Consider the following 24,634-nt stretch of genomic DNA (forward strand, 5'->3'; position numbering starts at 1 on the left):
TTCTGGAATCTTAGAGCGCAATAATCGCGATATGAATTTACCGAGAGTAATATGGAACCTGTGTAATATCATTTGGCGTAAAAACGTGAGACGGAGATTTCTATTAACTGTACATTACTATTGTGTAATGGCACAATTCGTATTTTTTCTTTGCACAGGGCAGTAGTAGTTTGCCACTATAGTTTTCTGGCGGAAAGGTAAAAGTTCCGCTCGCACATATGTGCTAGTCGTTCCCGACTCTAGGGGGCGGTCCTCATCTCCGTTTCAAAGCCGAAGAGCCAGCGAAGACTTCTCCATGGTCATGTGACCGGCATGACTAAACGCCAAAGGTATACGGGACGCTGTTACCTTCCCAACAAAAGTGGTCCCTACTTTTCTACTTGCATTTTTACATGCTTTCGAACTGCTAGGTTGGCAGAAGCTGGGACAAGTAACGGGAGCTCACTCTGTTACCTAGCGTTAGGGATTCGAACCGCCGAACTGCCGACCTTTCCAATCCACAGTGTCTTAGCCACTGAGCCACCGCATCCCTAGTTTTCTGAGATGTGATTGTAATTTGGAAGTCTGATCCACAGACTTTTCTGATGGTTTCTCATTTATGTACTAACCAGACTGTATCCTGTACAGCTTTTCAGGATTGGCAAACTACTATCTCACATCCCTAAGTTTCATTATAGTCACCTTTTGAGTTTCCAGGCAGGGTTATAAGCATACAGCCAAAAATTACATACCTTTTCAATCAAATATTTGTCATTATTAATCATGCTTATACTAGATCAAGAATCCTTCAGAATTATGATGGGTTATTGATTCCAAAATGTCTCTGAATTTCAATTTCAAAAGGATGCAATTCAAATATCACTTTGTTCAAAAGCATACCTGGATGCTGTGGTTGCACTATCTACAGGTTCTTTTTGGCATATCTCAAACCCCAACCCTAAGCATAAACTAACCCTTACAAGGTGATCCATCCAAGAAGTACAACCAAAACTACTAGCGCTAACTTTATTGTAAGGTTTATATTAACAGAAACATGCAAGGCTGAAAGTATATTTCTGCCCCATCACTTTTTCAGCCCTTGAAACTAGGAAAGATCCCTTCAGAGATGTTTGCCATGCCCACAACCTTTCTGTGAGCTAAATTGCTGCTTATCCAATCACAGAAATATTTATGATAAAAGCAATCTGTACATGAGAATGGAATGCAAATTTCAATGAACAGAGAGTAAGACAAGGATGACTGATGTCCTCTTGAATATATTATTTAATATAATAATCTATATTATGTCCCCTTGAATATATTAAATAACATATTTTATATGTTATTTTATATATATGTTACTGTGAAAGTCCGAAATCTGGTGAATGTCAACATTCACATAGTCGCTTGGTGTATGTCCAAAATATATACCCTTATCCTCTCGACACCCTTACCCTAATACCCTTATCCTCTCGACACCTCGGCTCCTCACTTCCTTTTAAGCGTCTTCTATTCGCGGACTTTTTTAAAAAAAAAACCTGCGATCCTGCGCGGTTAGAACGAGTAGTTTCCAGGACCACGAATTGAAAAGCAAAAGTAAAGCGTTACGTTGACTCGTTATATATATGTCACCGTGAAAGACCGAAAGTTGTATGTGTCGACATTCACTGGTGAATGTCGACATTCACCAATTTCGGTCTTTCATTCACTGGTGAATGTCGACATTCACCAATTTCGGTCTTTCACGGTGACATATATATATATAAGCAAATGGAAGTCCTGTTTGTCCGTAGAGCCACTCACACATCACGAAATCTCCAGAACTGTAAAGCCTACAAACTTGAAATTTGTCACGCATGTTCCTCTTGGCTTCCTCTTGGCTTCTAAGTGCTCGTTAAGAAAGGATTTTTAGAAATGACCATCAGATGATGATGATGATGATGATGATGATGATGATGATGATGATTATTGCATCAACAGAATTGTATCACAGCGGCCAGTTGTTTCGCCGGATTTGGCATTAATTACTAGTCGGGCCCCACCCAGGGGCCTAGGACGTCGTAATGTATTTCCGTAATATACGTGCGGATCCAAGCAGTGCGGCCTTTTGCATTTGACTGATGGTGATTTTGTCAATTTTTAACTGTTTTAAATGTAATTCCAGTGCTTTTGGAATAGCACCCAGTGTGCAGATTACTACTGGAATTACCACTGCTGGTTTGTGCCATAATTGTTGAATTTCGATTTTTAAGTCTTGGTATGTCGCGATTTTTTCATATTCCTTCTCGGCGACCCTGCTATCACCTGGTATTGAGATGTCTATGATTGTAACCTTATTTTTCTCAACCAGTGTGATGTCTGGTGTGTTATGCGCCAGTATTTTATCCGTTTGTATGCGAAAATCCCACAAGATCTTGACCATCTGACCATTATTATTATTATTATTATTATTATTATTATTATTATTATTATTATTATTATTATTATTATTATTATTATTATTATTATTATTATTATTATTATTATTATTATTATTATTTATTATGCTCTAATGCTAAGGAGTTAGACTTTCTACTCGCCCTCCCAACCTGATCAGCAAAGTCAACGGGGAAGCCAGATTTCACTTAAAAATGTGTTACTAATTTAACAACTGCAATGATTCACTTAACAATCATAGCAAGTCGTAAAATAGGGCAAAACTCACTTAATGTCTAATTTAGTCAACATAATTTTTGGGATCAATTGAGGTTGTAAGCCAAGGATTACCAGTACTTTGTCAAATGTCCTTCTGAAGTCTAAGTATACCAAGTTCACAGAAAAATCGCCATAGAAAGGCGATTGCACCCAAACACCGATCTTTACCCTCGCACGTCAAAACACAGTGACACGCACGGAGGTCCGCTCTTCGAGTTAACGGGACAAACGCCAATCCAATTTTCTAAGCGTAAAGTTTCAGAAGAGCCAGGTAGAGAGGGAGCACCTGATGAATGCCGATTCGCTGACAATCCCCCCCATGCCTTGCGATGAAATTGCAAATGGCAAGCAAATAAATGGCAAAACTGTTTATTTGGGGGAGGAGGGGCGGTTTCCGACTGAAAAGTAACTTTCCGAACCCGGTCTCTAGACAAGCCGTCGCTAGGACGAATTTTCTCGCCGGAAAGAAGAAGGAAGTCCGGTGAAACTAAACATCCAGGCGGACCCCTTGTTTTGAGCGGATTGAAACTGAAAGCAGCGGTAGGCTGGGCTGGGCTTGTTTTGGCCTGGACGGCTTCCTGGGCCGCCCTCCGTTGCCCAAGTGGGACGAAGCACCGACCTGAAGCTGGAGAAGGAACTGACCCTCGCCTTCAGCACCATGTACCGGAGGGAGAGGCAGGATGAGGTGGAGGTAGGCGCTACTCTTTGGTCGATGCCTGCGAAGGTTTCCTCCGAGTCGATGCTGTGTCCCCCTCCCCCCCCGTATGCAGGAGATTGCAACACCCTTCATCTTTAATCAACATCAGATGGTGGTGGTTGTGTGAATCGGTTTCCTGTACGATCTAGAGTATGACATGTCTAAGGAAGGCTGTTTCTGCGTAATACAGTAACTCTCGGCGAGAAAATACTCGCTTGCAAATCCCCGGAGGAGGATGAGAGGGCAATAAAGCGGGAACCCACGGGTCATTCGGATTTCTGCAGCTACAGTTCTAGGGGCAGGTGATTTTGATAGCAATTTTAATAAAAGTCCTCAGTATCAAATCAACAGGCCTTATGATTCACTATCCTGTTTCCCAAAAAATGATAACCAGAACTCTCCGGTTGTGTCCTATCTATAGTATTTGATATTCAGTGTTAAACTATCTGCCTGAGAAATAGATCACCCTATTGTTCCGTTATAATTTCCTTGTTCCTTATGTCTACCTATCATTAACTACCGTAACTTCCCTTCTGCTCCATGGGCCTTACACTAAAGTTCCAATACTGGGCCACATTGAAGAAATAATTATTGCTAAAGATTGTAAAATGTTAAAGCAGAAGAGAAACCATCAGAGAACAACATGACAAAGTAAGAAAGCAATAGAAATAAGGCATTCAGGAAGTAGTGAATATTGTACATTGCACTGTGCAAGATGATTTACAGAAAGAATTTTTGTTTTATTTACTTAAGCTACCATCCTTTGAAACCTGTTTGCCCAACCAAGGACAAAGGAAGGACAAGACCAAATATAACATTTCAATAAAAGACAAACAGAAAAGAGAATAGCAATTGCATCAGAGGAATAGTCTCAGATTTTTACTGTTGTTGCCAGAGTGAGGACAGGAAATAACAGGGTATAGAATTTTATATGTGAGTGGATAGTCCAAGTTTTAACCCAAAATATTTGTAGCAACAGACTGTCAATTATTGCAGAGTTCCTGACTCTACCAGTATAGATGCCTGAATATTCACAGAATTAAATTAAAAATTTACAATTTATAACAATAATTTAATGATATATATGGATATCAAAAGATATCCTAGAAAGGACCACCAAACATATCATTCTTTTCCTATAGCTACACAATAACTTTTATTTAATCATTTCTATGTAGCTCAGGCTACATTTTTCTAAAATATTTAACATAGCTTGGAGAGAATTTTGCCAGCCAGGGACAATTGCTTTCATTAAAGAAGTTTGTGCAACACACTAAATTCGAAGTGTCCCCGTCTGATTCATATCTAAGAGGTCTGCTTCAATCATTTTGAAATGTGTTCAGCTCAAACCAGAGGTGCTTCACATTTAACACATTAGGAAAACGATTGGCATTGTCTAGGTATAACGCAAAACAGCTGTGTTATACTTGAAACAATTGTTTGGGACTCAAAATGGCATGTTTTAATACAAAACAGTTTACATTTGGAATGTTTTGCACAGTACTGGATATAAATATGTTCCATCAAGGGCAGCGAAGTATGCTTTGTAAATATGCAGTTCCCAGCCATGGGTTTGCTAATGAATGTAGAAGAGACAGTTTAGAATCCTCCTGTATATTTCCCGATGCTCCCAATTTTCAGCAAATTGGGCCTCTTCCTTCCCTTTATCTTCTCTGTCAGTGGCCTGAAGTTTATCAGAAGGAAATATATGTTTGCCCCAAGTATTAATAGAACTGCAATATGTGTGCACACTCTCATTCCCTAGAGAAGGAAGTGTACTGTTAAACATAACCTTTTTTAAAATGTGCAAAAGCTGATTCTATCCTATGGCCACCTGGCCTTGAAAATGATTTTAAACATAGGAAAATGCTACTGTGAAGAAGGAAGAGGATCACACAATCACAGTGGCACTGAAATAAAGAAAAGTCTTGTTTTGCAGAATAAATACTGGATGAAGGTGATAATGTTCCCTCTGCCAAGGAAACATAATATTGTGGTCTCTCTAGATTACTGTCTGTGAGCTACAGTAGATGTTTATGGAGATTCTCAGTCATCCAGGTTATGCTTGTCCAAGAGATGCTTTTCCAAAGGCAGCAGGACTTTCTTTGTTATCCCTTGAAGACATTTTGCTTCTTATCCCAAGAAGCATCTTCATTTCTTGAATGAGAAGTAACGTGTCTTTAAGGAAAAACAAAGAAAGTCCAGTTGCTTTTGGAAAAGCACCTTTGGGTCTGTGGGCTAGCTTTGCTCTTTTCTAATGCACAGGCTAAACAGTATCCAAATGCTTAACTGTGCAAAGTTAAATTTAATTATTGCAAATTACAGGCTCCCACTTGGCCTCCGAGTCCAACCAATCGTTTCATTAGTATTGAAACTTCAAAAACACCAGGCACAAGTACAACCAATATTTAGTAGAAATAGAGGAATCAATTCTTAGCAGATGCACAGATACCAAACACTGATTTTTAGCTCAGTGGATGGATTTGTATTTAGCAGTTGTCAGCTAGTTTCGTGTTTATCTTGAGTGAATTGTTCTGGGCAGGGAGGGGGCAAAGGTACAGAAAAAATCCCTGATGTAAAACTGATGCAATCTGTAAATATTGTTCCTTTTTACCAGAACTGACAGAGGACAATGGCACAACAAATATCACAAGCCAAGTGGTCTGTTTATTGTTGGCATCTATCTTTTTACTCCTGCTAAGTTTCCTATAGCTATTTGCTTCAGAAAAACCTTTGGAAAGTCTGGGAGGACCAGGGACATCAACAGGCAACTGGGTTAATGGGCTTTCCTCTAGTGCAGGGGTGTCCAAACTTGGGAACTTTAAGACTTGTGGACTTCAACTCCCAGAATTCCCCAGCCAGCATGGGGAATTCTGGGAGTTGAAGTCCACAAGTCTTAAAGTTCCCAAGTTTGGACACCCCTGCTCTAGTGCTTAAATTAGCAAAAAAAAAAAAAAAAAAAAAGAATGCTGGCAAAGACAGCATCTGGGGTTGTCATTTTAGCTGGCTGTATTTAAGGGCTGTATTTGGGGGATTCCTGCTCAGCTTCATTTCCCCTTCTCACTGAACATCACAAATTGTTGGATGAAGCAGCCTCCAATTGCTCTCCTTAATGTAGTGTTGGGTGAGTGTGTGCCGTTGTCTGGGATGGAGATTTTAACCAGTTTTCCTTTGCATGAAAAACAGGTTATTGGAACGGAGTTGTCCCCTGTTGGTGATTTGTCATCTGGGCTATTTCTGAATATGTGTGTGGTGCTCTTACGTTCCAAAATATCCTGGGTATAGGAAGAGTGCAGGATGAAACAGAAGTAGCTCTGTTGTTCATTGAGAGAACTTTCATCCAATTTATCCTCACATCCTTGCATTGTATGTAAAAAATGACTACACCTCTATAGAAGTGCAAAAAAAAAAAAAAAACCAACCAAAACCCCAAGGAGGAAAACCTTCTTGAATGCATTTGGGTTAATATAAAAGGAAAAAGGAATGGAATTGCCATAGGTGTGTCATCAGCCAATCAAATAGATGAGCTTTTTCTAATCAGGTGTGCAGGAAGCACACTACAACAGTAATGGGGGACTTTAACTACTGTTCTGATCTAGGCTTCCCAAGAGCATGAAGAAAACTCCTTGTCCCGACAAAAAACCTTTTATTAATTTACTGTGAATTCTGCTCATTCACATACAACAAAGTCTTTCAAGGGAGGATTTACAGTCACAGACCTTATCTGGCTCGGAGAGCTGACAGGCCAATATCTGCAAAACTTGGCAAGGAGTCTCAGAGAGTCACGAACCAATTACGCAAACTAATTGTCTCCTGAAAACTCCACTCCCCTTTCGCTCCTCTTTTATTTCCTTTGGGAGGGGCCATTCATCGTCCACCTGTGCCCTTACTCCCAAGTCAACCCCTGTTCTTTAACTGTTCCCTTGTCTGGCAACTCTGTGCATCTGCACACTGGGAACAGGCTCCAGCTGTTCATCTGCTTCACTGATGTCTGACTGAAGGCAGCTGATAGCCGGCATACGGCTCTGGCCCCCTCTGCCTCCAACATAGAGTCCTCTTCAGAGCCTTCCCCAGACTCCAGGACTGGCCCATGTTCCTCCCCAACCTCCTCACTGTCCGAATCTGCTGCCAGCTCTGCTGACGGGTCACAACAACTACCCTGATATCAACTGGGAGACAAACCCTTCATCAAGTGGTAGGTCAAACAGGTTCCTGACAAACCCAGTAGACAATTTTGTCACGCAAAATGTAGAAGAGGGGACTAGAAGGTCAGCTATGCTGGACTTACTAACAAAGATGAAATAATAAAAAGTTTCTTTTAAATATGTATATAAAACATGTATATAAACATGTATAAAGCAAGAAAAAAAAGGAAACGACTTGTTCATTAATGAGTGACGGTAACAAGAATATGATAGCCAGTAGGGAGAAAGCAGAGTTGTTTAATTCAGTCTTTGCATCTGTCTTTACACAAAGGGAAAAATGGTTCAACATATGAAAAGCACTATTGTAAAAAACAGATCAGAAATACAGTCAAAATAAGCAAGAAAGTGGAAAAACAACGCCTATCCATTCTAGATGAGTTCAAATCACCAAGACCAGATGGGTTATATTGCAGGATTATATAAAGGAGCTGGGGGGGGGGGCATGCTCTCAAAACCACTGAATCATATCTTTCAGAGTTCTGGAGCACTGGGGAACTACCAGAGGACTAGAAAAGAGCTGATGTGGTTTGCATCATCTAAAAAAAAAAGGGGGGGGTGGATCCAGGATACTACATATCAATCAGTTAGACATTAGTACCTTGGAAGATCCTGGAAAGGATAATCAAATAATTGATCTGCAAACACATAGAAACAAGCAAAACTGTTACTAAAACCAACATGGTTTGTCAAAAACAGATCATGCCAAACAAACATATTCTTTGACAAAGTGACTAAATTAGTGGACCAACAAATGTAGATGTAGTTTACTTAAAATTCACTAAGACATTTGACAAAGTAAACCACAGCCTACTTCCTGCTAAGATAGAAAAATGTGGGATAGATAGCATCACCAGCAGATGGATTCGTAACTGGCTGGCAAAGCATGCAGTGGGATACCCCAAGGTTCTGTCTTAGGCCCGGTATTTTTCAACATTTCCATAAATGATGTACTGTAAATGAGGAGATAGAATGAGAACTTATAATATTTGCAGATGACACCCACCTGGGCGGAATAGCCAACATCTTAAATGATAGATTCAAGATTTAGAAGGATCTTGACAGAGTTGAACACTGGGCCCTATCCAACAAAGTGCAATTCAATGGTGAGAAAAGTAAGATCACATTTAAGCAACAAAAACCAAATCTAATTGTGTAGAATAGATACATAGCTCAACGACAATAACAGAGAGGGATTTAGGTGTCCAAATGCAGGAGTCCCCAATTACTGGGCCGTGGCCCAGTACCAGGCTTTGAGCTGTTCAGAACTAGGCCACTTTCTTGCCCATCTCTCAGAGGAACCATCCCTTCTCTCCCCACTGCCCAAAGCCAGAAAGGTTGGGGAACTCTATCCTAGTAGATAACCACTAAAGTTTGAATTAGCAATGTATTGCAACAAAGAGAAAGCTAATGGAGTCCTAGGCTACATCAAAATCATGTGCAATGCTAGTACTGCTTTATACTACATTGGTAAGATCATATTTGTAATATTGCGTCCAGTTTTAGTCACTGCAATACAAAAAAGAATATTGAGATTCTAGAAAGAATGCAGAGAAGAGCAACACAAATGATAAAATGACTGGAGGATAAAACATGATGAATGGTTGTGGAAACTGGATATGTTTAGTCTAATGAAGAGAAGGTCTAGGGGTGACAAAGTAGCAGTCTTCCAATATTTGAGGGACCGTTACAGAGAAGATGGGGTGATCTGTTCTCTAAAGAACCTGAGGGCAGGACAAGGCGTAACAGATGGAAGCTTATCAAACCTAGAATTAAGGAGAGATATCCTGTCAGTGAGAACAATTGATAAATAGAACAGCTTGCCTTCAGAAGTTGTGGCTGCTCCATTACTAAATGTTTTTAAGAGATTGGACATCCATTTTTCCAGAATAATATAGGGCCTCCTGCTTGAGCAGAGTTTGGACTAGAAGACCTCCAAGGTCCCTCCCAACTCTGTAATTCTGTAATTTCTTTTTCACTTTTCTCTGATTTTTCTCTAGTTCTCTTCTCTTAAAATTTTATATTATTTTTATTCTGTGGAAAAACCTATTTATTAAAAATTATACATATGTGTATGTATGGAACAACCTAGGCTGATCCAGAAACCAAATAGGATTGAACCCAGTTTGTACATAATTGGGGTCAACCAGTTAATTCCAGGGTTGTAGGCTAAACTGGAAAGTTGAAATAAACAATCCCAGGCGAAATTTACAAATTGTAAAAAAAAATGACATGGTTGTATTCATGAGAGGCAACTTTGACTTAATTTTTTTTTAAATCATACATATGGGATGTTTGCCAAGAAGGATGAACTTTCCAGTTTTCCAAAGTTCATGTTGCTCAGTGAAAATGTCACAGCAAGTAGTGGTTTGCTGTACAATCTATGATTTAAACTTACAAAGGTACAAAAAAATCCCTGAGATGTATAAAAGCCTTCCTGCTAACTTCCTTGATCTTCTCACTGTTCTTAGTTCTTGCTGTTGGGGAATGGGAACTTTGGCATGACTTACGAATTGGGACATTGGAAAGGATGCACTTATTGGGGCTGTCGTGACCCGCCAGCAGCCAGTGCAGCTGGCAGCAGATTCGGACATAAGGAGGTTGGGGAGGAACATGGGCCAGTCCTGGAGTTTGGGGAAGGCTCTGATGAGGGCTCTGTGTCAGAGGCAGAGAGGGGCCAGAGACGTATGCCAGCTACCAGCTGCCTTCAGAGTCAGACATCAGTGAGGCAGATGAACAGCTGGAGCCTGTTCCCAGGGTGTGCATGCGCAGAGTTGCCAGACGAAGGTAACAGCTAAAGAACAGGGGTTGACTTGGGAGTAAGGCCACAGGTGGACGATGAATGGCCCCTCCCAGAGGAAATAAAAGAGGAGGGAAAGGGGAGTGGAGTTTTCAGGAGACAATTAGTTTGCTTAATTGGTTCATGACTCTCCAAGATTCCTTGTCAAGTTTTGCAGATATCGGCTGTCAGCTCTCCAAGCCAGATAAGGTCTGTGACTATAAATCCTCCCTTGAAAGACTTTGCTGGTTGAATGAGCAAAATTCACAGTAAATTAATAAAAGGTTTTTTTGTCGGGACAACGAGTTTGCTCTTGGGAAGCCAAGGTCAGAACAGCATTTTTGGTGAATATTTGCAAACAGTTTAAAAAGCACTAGTGAAATTCTAGACAGTTGCTCAGTAAAGGCCAAAGAAGAAATTGCGCTAGTAGCTATGTTAAATGTTTTTATGGGGGAAAAGTTGCGTGTATGTGTGAGTGCGCATATATGTGTGCATCTGTATGTGGGCGAGCCCTCTCCTTCCCTGCTACAATCTTCATAAAGAAATCCCTATCCCCCAGGTTGGTCTGGATGGAGAGCTCTTATTTGTGTTAATGGTAGTCAAAACCACAAGTGAGGAAAGAATTAAACTTGCTCCCACCTCCATACTTATCCATCATCTTGTTTTAAATAAATGATTGCATAAATACCTTGTTTCCCTGAAAATAAGACCTCCCCAGATAATAAGCCCAATTGGGCTTTTGAGCGCGTGCACTAAAATAAGCCCTTCCCCGAAAATAAGCCCTCCCTGAAAATACTGCAACACAACAACAGCCATGAGGTGACCACGCTCGCCGCCTCCTGCACCTCAAAAATAATAAGACCTCCTCAAAAATAAGGCCAAGTGCTTATTTTGGGGGTGAAGAGGGGAAACACAGTATATCTGTCACCGTGAAAGACCGAAATTGGTGAATGTCGACATTCACCGGTGAATGTTGGTGAATGTCGACATTCACCGGTGAATGTCGACACATACCAATTTCGGTCTTTCACTGTGACATATATAACGAGTCAGCGTAACGCTTTACTTTTGCTTTTCAATTCGCGGTGTTCTAACCGCGGCGTTCTAACCGCGCAGGATCGCAGGTTTAAAAAAAAAAAACTCCGCGAACAGAAGACGCTTAAAAGGAAGCGAGGAGCCGAGGTATTAGGTTAAGGGTATTAGGGTAAGGGTGTCGAGAGGATAAGGACATACACCAAGCGACTATGTGAATGTCGACATTCACCGGTGAATGTCGACATTCACCAGATTTCGGACTTTCACAGTAACATATCTATTAATCCAACTACTGAGCAATAAGTCTGGTTTGGCACTAAGAGGAATTCTGCTCTAAAAGGAAATATGTCAGGTCTCTGAAAATTTTACATTTTTAATTGCTTTCATATTTTCAATGCAGCTAGAAAAAAGTGTCCGCCGACTGCGGGAGAAATTCCATGGAAAAGTGAGCATCAAGGATGCTGTGATTCTGATGCGGATATTCCACAACGATCATGACATGGTCTGCAAGTACATCACCCTTGATATAAAAGAAGCAGAAGGTGAATGCTGAACTCTTAGACTGTGTGGGGGAGCATGGGGAGCTCTCATTGAAATATTTTGGGCCGTTCATGGTGGTTAGGGATACATCCACAGAGAAGGGAACAAGCAAAAGGAAGAAGCCCGGGGATTTCCATAGCCTGGTTGAAAATTCAGACAGTATCTTCTGTATTATAGATTTTTCTGATGTTTTCAGTCTATTATAATTCTGAAATATCCTTATTCTTCCTGCTTGCATGTCCAGACACAGGGTTGTTATTATTAATCATATTTTTTTTTATATTTTTACTTCTGCAGCCTGTCCTGCCTCATAGGGCCCGGAGGTGTAGGTATTTTATCTTTGTCATAAGTGCTGGGGAGAAAAAAGTTTAAAAAGTCTTTCTAAAAAAAATTGCTTAACCGATCTAAAACGCACATTACCCAAGTCAGGCTAACAATTGGAGTGTGTATCTTCCATTCAACAGGTGCCTTGCCTTGCTTCCTTGAGTTTTTTGGATCCTTTTATTAACATATTCATTGCACCCAATAAGTTTGCAAATATGTGCATGTAGACATTTATTTCTTCTATTTGTTTTGTTTTATTTTATTTTACTTTATTTATTATTTGTAAAAATTTATTAGCTGCCCATTTTACCACAAGGCAAATCTGGGCAGCTCACAATATTAAAATTTATATTTATGGCTTCCTCTGGTATCAGAATTGGCAATCTTGGGAACTGTTGAACCCTATTGGCATAGTTTTCCTCCATTTTGAGGAGGGAAATAGATAGAAAGTATTGTATATATGAGATGAGAGTGAGGAAGGAAGGATTACATTTTCTCCATTTTTAGTCTCGCCAAAAGGTTGCCTATTCATGTTGCAATAAAAATGCAGTTGCTTGACTTTAAAGGAATCTAATGTATGGAAAACCACAAAAATAATAACATTTGCAGAGATAATGCTGAGAAAGGATAATCCATGAGCATAAACATAGAGATCGATTCAAATTATGCCAACTTGCTTATTTTGTCTTGGCCTTCATCCTCGGTCAACTGCTGCCTGTCTTTGCCACATAGCTTTCCATAAAGTATGCATTTCCCAAATTCCTAACTAGAAATCTTCATGTTGGCTGTCTGTTTCTTTTAAATCTAACCTGCTCTAACTATGTATTCTTGGTCTTTAGGTGTAGAGTCAGAAGATGGAGAGACGCTCAGTGGTGATCCGATAGCATTGGTAATAATGACCTGGTTAATTTAGATGCTCTTTTTTCATTTAGGCAATGTGAAAGGCCACATTGAAAGGGAAATGGTGGACACTAAATTGGGAAAGGGGGTACAAACTAGTTTAATCTTAGAAGGGAAACCAGCTGCCAGTCTACAGATTATTAGTATAGTATAGTATTCCAGATGCTTTCCCCCCTCTTCCTGTTATTTTCTCAGTATAAGGTAAAATCAACTGTTTTAGAAATAATAAGGGTCATATAGCCCTTATGATTGTTATCTTTAGGTGTTCTGATGTGACTCGGCAGTTCTTGTTTTATTTATTTCTCCTCTCCATTGAAGTCAATAGGAAGGAATTATTTACCCCAGATTTGAAGTTGGCCATTCATGATTAAAGATGTAAGGTGGGGGTAACCCAGGTGTGCCTTTCACCTAAGTTGCCCGTGCCTTATCCAGAACTCTTCCCCAAAATCTTTTTTCTCTCTCTTTGGAATATACATTTTTTATTTTTAAAATAATATATATTTATAAAATAGTTAAGGGATAGCGATGATATAAATTCAATACACAAATTGAAAAGAATATTAAAAAATGTAATACATATAGAAAACTAAAGATAAAGGGTAAATATGAGTGAATAACCAACCAATGTTAAATATGGTATGACTATACTGGTAATATATGCTAATGCATCATTAGAAGTTTTTAATCCTTAAGGTATTTTATACCATTTTCTAATCAAAACATCTCTATTAAACTTTGCAGGTACCTGATTAACATAGTTCAAATCATTAAAACCAAAGATTAAGAGAGAAGTTACAGGTGATAGTTGATATATTAAGACAATACTTTAAATTACGTATATCTAGACAATATGTCAAGATATAAATTCTAAAATCTGAATTTTGGATGTAGCACAAGTCCATGTATAAAAGTGTAATATAAAAATGGAAATAGAAATGAATTCTATACAGCATTACTTTACTTTTTAAATAACAAGTTCTTCTAGACTTCAAATTCCTACAATTTAGTTCTTCTACTATTAAACCTTCACCAGCTTCATATTCTGCCATTATATCTGAGCTATTCTATCCATGTATCAATTCCAGATGTAACATTCTAGGTAGGTTTGGTTTACTCATTCAATTTCTTACCATTCTAATTTCCTCTCAGAGTATATTCATAGACTGGAATAGGCAACAAGGTCAGCCAATGAATAGACTGATAAGTCAACCAATGGGGACTGTTTAGAAAGTGTATTTGCTGGAGACAGCTATATAGCCTGGGCATGTCTTAGTTTAACTTCTGTGCTAAAGCAAAAATTAGTCTGTCTGCTACTGGAACAAAAACTGGAAACTGTTCTCTCTTCTGCTCGTGTTTGCTTGTACTCTCTACTATGCTGGAAGAATCACTTGTGGTATTGTATATTTACTTATGTGTTATATTATATATAAAGAGAAGTTAATGAATCCTGCTGAATCAGTGTGTACTTTCTGGATTTGATTGCTGCAACAAACTGACATTTTCCCGACAACATGTTTTTGTGACTTGGAAACTGTTCTTTGTTGTATGGTAATAATTTCATAGTTGTCTATATTTATACTGTCTACTTTTTCACCTTAACTTTTTAATGTGTTTTTAGAAAGTAATGAATAAACTGAAGAAAGAAGAGGAGCAGAATAAACAGGTGATTAAGGGAGGAGTACAGGCAGCTACAATTGATGAAGGTTACTTTGGTAACATTTTTTTTCTATTTTATTTAGATCAGATTCTCTGAGAAGTCGAACTGTCAGTTTGAAGTTTTAAGGAGAGAATAATCGCAGAGTTAATTTTTTTAGGCAGATCTAAAATGTCTCTGTCAATCCCTTTTAACAGTTAATACACTGGTTAGCAGTTTAATAATTTGGCATGAAGAATTTATCAATTGTTGATGAGTAGCTCTTAAATCATAGGTGTGCAATGCAAGCCCAGTGCTCAGAAGCAATTTTCTTAACATTTTCCACCTGCTTCTAAGTTTTTTTAAATTTGAAAAAGAAATTAAATGGAAACCTAAGATATCGAAAAGCAAATCATTAGTCTCTCAGCATCATTTTTTCCATCTGTACCTCTGAAGCCCCATAGAATATACAGACATTATTGGAAAACTAAAGAATAAGTAACTACGTCTCTTTGTGGTCTATGCATTAAAAAAGAAAGAAAGTGGAATGGGAAAGAACACCCAGGGGTCTATATTGTAGAAGCCATAGAACAACCTTAAAATTGATCCAAAGTTACAATTTAACACTGTTTTGCATAAAATTTAATATAATTTATTTTTTTGGCAGGGCACGAAGGGCAAGGATAATAAGAAAATTAAGGTGAGACTAAAAATGCTAGAATATGATGGAACAGTTTTTTCAGTACTCCCCGTGACAGGCAGTTGTAATATAATTCCGGTTCAGCCCCTCTCAGAAGTAATCCATCAGGATCAAGTGGGGCCAGGCTTCAGAACTCCTGGATGTAGGCAGTGATGGGCCGTTTCCTCTGTTAGATGATCTTAATTTGGTTGGCAACTTGTTGGTCTGCCAGAAGGCCTTCAGAATGTTGTCTTAGGTCTTGCATGAAGGGGCCGAACAATGGGCCCTATGCAACAAAATGAAATTTAATGTGGAGAAAAGCAAAGTTTTACACTTAGGCAGGAAAAAGCAAAGGTAAAAGTTCCAATTAGGCAAAAAGTGGCTCAAAAACAAGCAACTATGAGAGGGACCTTGGAGTCCTAGTGCACGATTACTTAAATATGAGCCAGCAGTGTGGGGCAGCAGCCAAAAAAGCTAATGCAGTTCTTGTTTGTATAAATGGAGGCATAGAATAACAATCGTAAAGTAGTAGTGCTTTATAAAGCCGTAATAAAGCCACACCTGGAATATTGCATCCAGTTTTGGTCACCACGTTACAAAAAAGACATTGAGACTTTGGAAAAAGTACAAAGAAGAGCAACTAAAATGATTAAAGGCCTGGAGATTAAAACATGTAAAGAACGGTTGCAAGATTTGGGTTTGGCTAGTCTAGAGAAAAGAAGGAATAGCAGTGACATGATAGCAGTATTCCAGTATTTGGGGGGCTGCCACAAAGAAGAAGTGGTCAATTTATTTTCCAATGCACCAGAGAGCAGGACAAGAAACAGTGGGAGAGGTTGGACTAGAAGACCTCCAAGGTATCTTCCAACTCCTTTCTGATTGATTGATTGATATAATGCCAGCCCCAAAAGTAGCCTAGTTATTTCATGCTTCAATCATACTTCACCCCCAAGGAGGATGGTTGGCGTTCTCTCTGACCAGAGAGGATGACTGGTGCTGGGGGTGTGAATGGGGCAGGGTAGCAGTTGGGGCTGGTACAGCAGTAGAGTGCTGGTTGGGCGGCCAGTGCTGCCAGGACAGATAGTTCTGGGGCAGCTGGATCTGGTAGCACTGCCATGGCCAGGCTGGTAGGTAGGCCTTGTTCCACCAGGATGGTTCGGTCACATATCCCGAACTCAAGGAATCTCCCTCTCAAATAGTTGAGTTCTTAGTCAAACGCCACAGCTTAGGGGCCTCTTTCAACAGTTTCAGCCCAATCCGGAGGCCAGCGAGTTTGAACCCTGGCGCCTCACACAACATTGAACCCCAGAGAGAGTTCTTATGATTCCTGCATTCTTCCAACTCCCCACAACCAACAGGGTGTTGCCCCTCCCAGTGAGCCCTCCTGCCAGTCCTCCGGTATCATGGGTAGGGGCACTGGTCTCTCTCACCTTCAATCAGAGACCAAACTCAAGCTGGCCACCCCAGGCTCCCTGCTGGGGTACCTGGGTTTCAGGTTCTTTCTTTGCTCCTCCAACTCTTCTGACTCCTCCTCTGGTAAGGACATAGTCCAGGGGTGTCCAAACTTGGCAACTTTAAGACTTGTGGACTTCAACTTCCAGAATTCTGGGAGTTGAAGTCCACAAGTCTTAAAGTTGCCAAGTTTGGACACCCCTGACACAGTCACAGATTTGGCTTAATATCAGCTGTCCCAACTTGGTCAATTAGAAAGAAAGACTCAGCTCCATTATTAATGAAAGTACACCAAAGCCAAGTGGTTATAGTGTAGCAAAGCCAGATCTGAGTTTTCGCACTCAAAGCTTCCCCTCTTCCCCCCTTGGTTATCTCTAACTGCCAATTACCGTATTTTTCCCACTATAAGGTGCATTTCCCCAGCCCCCCAAAAAGTGGGTGGAAATGTCTGTGCGTCTTATACAGTGAATATTGTGGTGGGGAGGAAGGGGGTTGGTTCTCCACCACTGGGGAACGCTGGCACCTTCGCTGCCGAGCAGCTGATTGGCAGTTGGGTCAGCCTTCCAGAATACCGCTGATCAACTTTTCTAGGTGGCAGGGATCGCCGATAGCCTCCCTCCCCCCAGTGCATATGGCAGACTGGCAGCTGACGAAGCATGGCTGGTGCAGTAAGGTGGCGGTTCTGCCATCAGCCCTATTGTTCCCTAACCCAACCTGAGCGAATTTAGTTCCCATTAGTGCTTTCCTGGGCAATAGATCTCAGAAAGTAGGCCTAGTAGGTTCCTGTTTGTGTATGGTCATTACTCTTTGGAGAATAACTCCAATGCCTGGCCAAATATTAGAGCACTAAAAGAATTAAAATAGGAAAGCTATGTAAGAGTTGGAACAGCCAATTATTTCATCTCTTCATGACAATACCTTTGGATATTTAATGGTGAAGTAAAGGAATATTTATTGATGTTCCAACACATTGCAAAATAAAACATATTTAGAAATATGTTGGAAGCTCTTTTAAATAGCTTCCTTCCTTACTAATCCATAGTACGTTTCTCTGCAACATCAGTCAGAACTTCCATATCCAAAGTCTTTCCCTTCCTTCCCTTCTCTAATTGATGAGACACATGAATTTAATCTATGAAGAAAATACTTGGATGTTTAGTATTTTAGAGCACTTGGGATTACTTCCATGTCTTTCCTTTGTGTTTTCCTTAGGAGGTTGCTAAACAGCTGATGCCCTTGACAAAGGAGAACTTACAGATGTTCAATAATGCCGAAAACAATCGCATCCCTCCAGTTAATCGCCAGTTTTCCTGCCAACTCTGTGACCAGATGTGGTGGCGTAGGGTCCCAGAGAGAAAACAGGTCGGTGTGATGGCCTTAATGCACGATCCTATCTGATAAATAATGATTGCTTAGCCCTCAAAGGAAAGGGGTCTAAGAAAGCTGACTTCTGACTATACTGTTCTCGTGGCCTCACTGTCTTCCTTGCTGTTTTCTACTCTTGCCTAAATTGAAAAGAAAAAGACCATGTAAGTATGAGGTAAAACAGTCCTCCACTATGCTCTATGGAGTGTATGTAGAGATTAGTATGTTCACCTGTCATTCTCATTTTAAAAAGAATTGGAGCAAATTTTTGCAACAGAGAAACACATTTTTTTAAAAGAACCTCTATACTCCTGCAGTATCATGGCTCCTTGGGTTGGTGAACTGATTATCTGACCAGAGGAACAGAACCTATTTTTTGAAGCTATGTGCTTTGTGTTTCTTGGGTTTTAGAGTTTTTTCAAAAGCAAAATAGGTACATTAAAATTATTGGACACTTTTAGCCCTTATTTTAAAGAAATATTTACTAGGAGACTTTCCTCCTTGATAGTGAAAATCAGCAAATTTCCTGCCAAACATCAGCAGCGTGTCCTCCAGAGAGCTTCCAGGAGCTAGAAAAATCAGGCTGGGGGTTGCCTGAGGACCATGAGTTATCCAGCCTTGCTACAATTTCTTTGGGATGGAAAACTGTAGCATAAGTAACTTGGGGACGTATGTGTGAGCTTTTCCTGTCTTTCATTCTTTATCTCATAGCCATTCCAAGGACTAGTTGGGGTGAACTCATCCTAGGGTCCACTCCAAAGCTGCATTTTCCTGTAGGGATTCAATATCTGAGTTGTGTCTGCTGTTGTTGCATCTAATTTGATCTTTTCCTTCCATCTCTTATGAGACGTGAAACTCACCATAATCAACACCAGTGATGGCGAACCTATGGCACGTGTGCCACAAGTGGCACGCGGAGCCATTTGTCAGGGCACGCGAGGCGCTGCCCTGTCAGCTGGCCAGCGCGCATGCGCGCACTGGCCAGCTGAGTTCACCTTTTTAAAAGCTATTTTTCGCCTTCCCCAAGCTCCAGAGACTTTATAGGAGCCTGGGGAGGGCGAAAAGAGCCCCCCCGCCCCCCCGGAGGCTTCAGGGACCGTCCCTGAAGCCTTCGGAATGCTTAAAACCACCTTCCAAGCAAACCGGAAGTGACTTCTGGGTTGCTCGGAGGGTCATTTTAAGCGTTCCGAAGACTTAAGGGACCGTCCAGAGGCTTCCCTGACGCCTTCGGAGCGCTTAAAACGACCCTCCGAGCAACCCGGAAGTCACTTCCGGTTTGCTCGGAGGGTGGTTTTAAGCGCTCCGAAGGCTTCAGGGAAGCTTCCGGATGGTCCCTGAAGCCTCCGGAGGGCCTCCGGGGGGTCGGGGGAGGCTCTTTTCGCCCTCCCCAGGCTCCTATAAAGCCCCTGGAGCCTGGGGAGGGCGAAAAAAGCATGTAAAAATGGGGGGGTCACGTGTTGTGCGCGCATGCGCACTGGGGGGTCGCGCGTTGCCTTATGGGTGCGGCACGCCCGCACACGCCCCCTCTGCGCTCCCCCCACTTGTGGCACGCGAGCCAAAAAAGGTTCGCCATCACTGATCTACACAGTTTTCAGATTTTGCATTGCTATAATAAAAATTATGAAAATAATGACTTAAAAGCCTTATTTCTAAATTGGCATCATAATAAGCAGATTTATACAGGAAGTCCTTGAGCTATCACCATTTGATCAGCAACTCCTCAGAGTTATGACAATGCTAAATGAGGGAGATTTACAATGCTTGTACGCTTACAGTCCTCATTTAATGATGGCACCTTTGCCTGCTAGAATTGCCTACTCTAAGTGATGTGGTCACGTGCTTTACAACTGGATCGCTCAGCAACACAGTTCCCAGTCCCAGTTGCTGTTGCAACTTCAAGGACTACTTGTAATCACTTCACATACTTCGTTTGAAGTAATGTGTATTTACTTTACAAACTATTATTTTAGATTATATTTGATAGTTTATTGTTCTGCATCACCATAGTAACTTAGGTTGCATTTTAGTACACAGACTTACTGCCATGTTGGTATTTTACCTTATTCGTTTTGATCTGATGTGTTGTATGTGATCTATATTATTACTGGTCATTGACTGAATAAATACGCTGTATCTGCTTCTGGATAGATCCCATCAGTCATGTGGCATTGATTCCTAACCCAACATTTGGAGCTTGCAACCTCAAGAAACAAGCTATTTCCCACTACTTCCTGCGCTACTGCACTGGCTGAAATATACATTCCAACACACTTTTCTTCCTATATTTTTCCCATGAAATAGGAATCCCATGATTGCCAACTTTCTCCCCTGCTTCTCAGCCCACATTTTGTACTAACCCAGATGGTGCTTATGAGTTCTTGAAAATGTCCATGATTCCCATTGGTAAGGCCAAAACACAAGCACCAAGAAGAGAAGTGGGTTGGAATTACAGGAACTTGGTTGCAGCTTGCAAATGAAACAGATTGCAAGGAAGAAATAGCTGGATTTAATCAGCCTTAGCACAATGGTCACAGCAACAACGCATTGATACACAACTCTTGACAGAATTCCTGTTCTTACTATTATTGAGATTATTTTGGGAGTTGAAAGCTTGCTCAGCTCTTTGTTTGGTTTTGTTCACAGGTGTCCCGTTGCCACCGATGTAAGACCCGCTATGATCCAGTGCCATATGATAAAATGTGGGGCACAGCAGAGTTTAAATGTTTATCGTGTGGCCATACTTTCAGGTGAGAGGCAAATCCTGCATGGCCTGTTATACCAATCCCAAGTCTTAGAAAACCACATATTTGTTAAATCTAGCAAGCCAAAAATATACAGCATGTTAGTTGATCATCTTTTGTTAGGCCATTTGATACCTAGACCTCAGGATGGTGTGTGTTGACATATCCTGAATTACAAGATGTGGAGGCCTTCAAATCTTTTCTTGGGAGTTAGAACAGAAGAGCTATCTGAATTTTGAGAAAAGCAGCCTTCTTTCCTTGGGGAGTATTAAAAAAAAACCAGTTTGACTCTTGGAAATTGGATGCTCTGTGTGTTTCTAACTGAACGAGTAAGAACCTTGGATGGCGCTTTTTAGAATCTTCAGTCTGTACATAGAACACTCCCATACATAAGAAGCATCTGTTTGCATTATCATGATCATCAGAGAGTCAGGTGTCTGGTGAAAGTGCTATCCTAGAAACTAGGTTTAAGGTTTATTAAATTTAAGGTTTAATAAACTAGAAGACCCTTAGGCCTGAAAGCCGGCTGGGTGATCTTGGGCCAGTCACTCTATCTCAGCCCAACCCAGCTCCCAGAGTGGTGGTGGTGGTGGGGGGACGACAGGTAGTTGCTGTGAGTTAGGTAACCATGTAAGCTGCTGAAAAACAAAATAATAGAACAAAATATTTGTCAATGCATAAAATATTATGAAGGCACTACTTACCAATATTCAAACAAAGAAAAAAAATCCAGTAATAATAGCTCTAGTAAAGGGTCCTTGGTGTTTTCCGAGCCTCCTTGTTTTCTTGCAGACATTTCATTACCATAACTAGGTAACATCTAGTGACTAGCACTGATGATATTATCTAGTTAGGGTCATGAAATGTCTTCAAGAAAACAAGCAAGCTCAGAGAGCACCAAGGAACCCTCAATTCAACCCTGAGCTACAAATATTATCCTTTATTAATAGTTCTAATATTTCTTATCACACTGGGAGCAATGGATGTGAGGCTGTCCATTGGTATTGTAAGCTAGTTTGCGTCTTCCTTGTTCTGGGCAATGTGTATTTATTTTGCAAAATTTGCAGGTTGCAGAATCGGTACAGTCTTACAACACATTGTGAATCATTAAAAGTTATCTCTTCTCTTTAGTTCAGTGGCCTGAGGAAAAGTTATAAAAGACAGTGCTATGAATTATAGTAAAACTAGGCCTTGGGGGTTGGGGTAGAATGAATAGGCCATAAAGTTTTATTGTAAGCTGCCCACAGTCACATATGTCAGCTAGGTGGCTATATAAATCAAATAAATAAAGGAGCTACTTCTGCCTACCCATACAGGGGATCAGCTCAGATGGGGGCACCATCTCCTTGCTTCCAGTGCCATAAACCTGTACTCCCAAGCTGTATCCTCCCACCTCGAAAGTTCCCAGGAGGACCCCGAGGCAGACAGCAGCATTCTTGCTTTGCACAAGATTGCTACAACCGATCAGGTGAGATTGATTGTGCCCTGAATTTTCAGAATCCCTGCCATGCTCAATAGGCAGTATGCGTGTCATCTTCCAGGATGCTACACCAAATTGATGGCGGTCATTGTCAGCAAAAAGGCGGTGAAAATGTGATTTTCATTTTTCTATATTTAGCTGGTTTTAATACCTTATTAAAAAAAAATACAAACAGCACCTTCTGCAGGGCTGTATGGAATACTTTCTGGAGATAAATACAAAAATATCACAGCAGACGGGCAATTTTGGGGGGCTCACAGGATTGTTCTGGATATGGATTCCATGCCCTCTATCTGAGTCAGCACCGGGGCTTGGAAAGGATCTTACTACTATCTAGAAAAGGTATTAGGGGTACGGAAGTATTAGGGGTACAGAAGCAAGTTAAGCTAGGGTTCGGGTTTGAAAAAATAGATCTCCAGTTTCATCACAGGGGCAGCAGTCAGCCATTATTATCTGATCTTCTCTTCTCCTGCAGAGCCTCATATTCCTGGAACTTATTGTGTTCATCCACAAAGCCGGTTGAAGAATCACTTGCCAAAAGTCATCTGTCCCAGCGAAGTGCACGATAGCACTGGTTCCACAGTAGCCACTTGCATAAGCCAAGGCAGCTTGGCATGTTTGGACATCGATGACCTCATCTTAGAGGATCTAGTAGAACAGGATGAGGAGAACGATAGCGAGGGCAGCAATTAGCCATCTGTAGGCTTGGGATGCCAGCCATCTTGCGAGAGACAGACAGAAGGTTGCAAATTAGGGGAAATGGTATTTGTATGGAATCTTACTTTACATTCTCCTGAGTTCTGTGCCTTTCTCTTTTAATCATGAAAAGCAATTTGCTTCAAGTCCAACTTTCAACTGGGGAAGCTTAAGTTCATAGACCTGCACTTTATGCGACCAAAGTATTAAAGATCATGGAATTGGAGGATCCATGTGGCAAGCAATAAGCCAATAGATGAAAAGAATAATTCTCATTGTGATACGTTTTAATTCTTGAAATATAAAACCAAAAGGTCAAATATTTTTCTTAATTAAAAAGGACAAGCAACCACCCTTCAAAGTACTTGCATAATAATAGTAACGCTATTGAAGTGTTAGTTATATCATATATAAACCATTTTTCCCTGTAAATATTAAGGCAGGACTGTTAAATTTGCGGCCTACAGGCCAAATGCGTCACATGCTGGCCACATCTACACCAGGTTTAGCAGAGGGGGGGAAAAGTCCCAATACATTGCATGGCGACGTGAGAATTATCCTTTTTAAAGGGCATCGGGGGTGGGGTGGGGTTGGAAGCTAATATATACAATGCCTTAGAATTGAGAGCATACTTTCTGATTTCAAAATTGAAAGCGTTAGTATGTCTCCTACTGTGCAGATCTTTTTTTTAAATCAGTGATGAAAACTCATAACAAATTGCAATGTATCTTTTGTTGCCCTGGTATATTAAAATGCAAATTAAAATATTTTTCCTATGAAGATGTCTGATTTCACCAACAGTCTTAAGATAAATCAGAAGGTGCCTGCTATAGCACCTGAGAGGGAGTGTTGAGAAGCTCACAATATCTTGATCGCAACCATTCTCTTGCAGTTACTAAGAGGAACAGCAATTCTTTAAGAATCTGGTTTGAAGAGACAAATGTCCCAGATTCCGTTTCAGGCATTTTTGCATGGCAGCAGAAGTGGATGTGTAGTACCTCTGCAGGAGACTCCATGGAGCCTCACTCCCTCAGAATAGACATTGTATGCGAGATGTCCAAGTTCTAATATAAAACACCTTTATCTGGACTCAATTGTATGTATAAGATAGTTGTATGCATTGACCTCATTCTTACTAGGGGAGAGCTGAGATGAAGACTTGCAGGGTCATAGTAGGGTGACACACAGATCTGCCTTAGAATCCCTTCTTTTTGCTGCTTTGCTACAGCTTTGTGATTGGACCAGCTGAATGGAAGGAATTGTCCCTCTGCTTCTTTGTGTAGCTGTTAAGCCATTGCACCTTTTAATGGAATAAAGATCTAAGAGGAGTTTAAAGGATCCTTGAAAAACAAGTGGACAAGTCAGTGTTATCCATAATAAATTCATCTTGTCTTCATTTGCAGGATTTGTGTTTGCATGCTTTTATGTTCAGGATTTT

At 40.6% G+C, this 24,634-nt stretch overlaps 1 protein-coding gene across 1 annotated transcript; it reads left to right on the forward strand.

Annotated features, from left to right (window-relative positions):
* Window positions 1-3,094: 3,094 nt before the first annotated feature.
* SHFL (shiftless antiviral inhibitor of ribosomal frameshifting) lies at window positions 3,095-24,596 on the forward strand. Its single transcript, XM_081936308.1, has 9 exons — window positions 3,095-3,364; window positions 11,787-11,928; window positions 13,090-13,139; window positions 14,769-14,813; window positions 15,451-15,483; window positions 18,127-18,276; window positions 20,923-21,026; window positions 22,337-22,488; window positions 22,976-24,596. The coding sequence occupies exons 1-9, from the start codon at window positions 3,332-3,334 to the stop codon at window positions 23,191-23,193; spliced, it is 927 nt and encodes a 308-aa protein (XP_081792434.1). The 5' UTR covers window positions 3,095-3,331; the 3' UTR covers window positions 23,194-24,596.
* The last annotated feature ends 38 nt before the right edge of the window (window positions 24,597-24,634 follow it).

Source organism: Natrix helvetica (genome assembly GCF_964273705.1).
Source record: "Natrix helvetica genome assembly, chromosome: 1".
NCBI lineage: Eukaryota > Metazoa > Chordata > Lepidosauria > Squamata > Natricidae > Natrix > Natrix helvetica.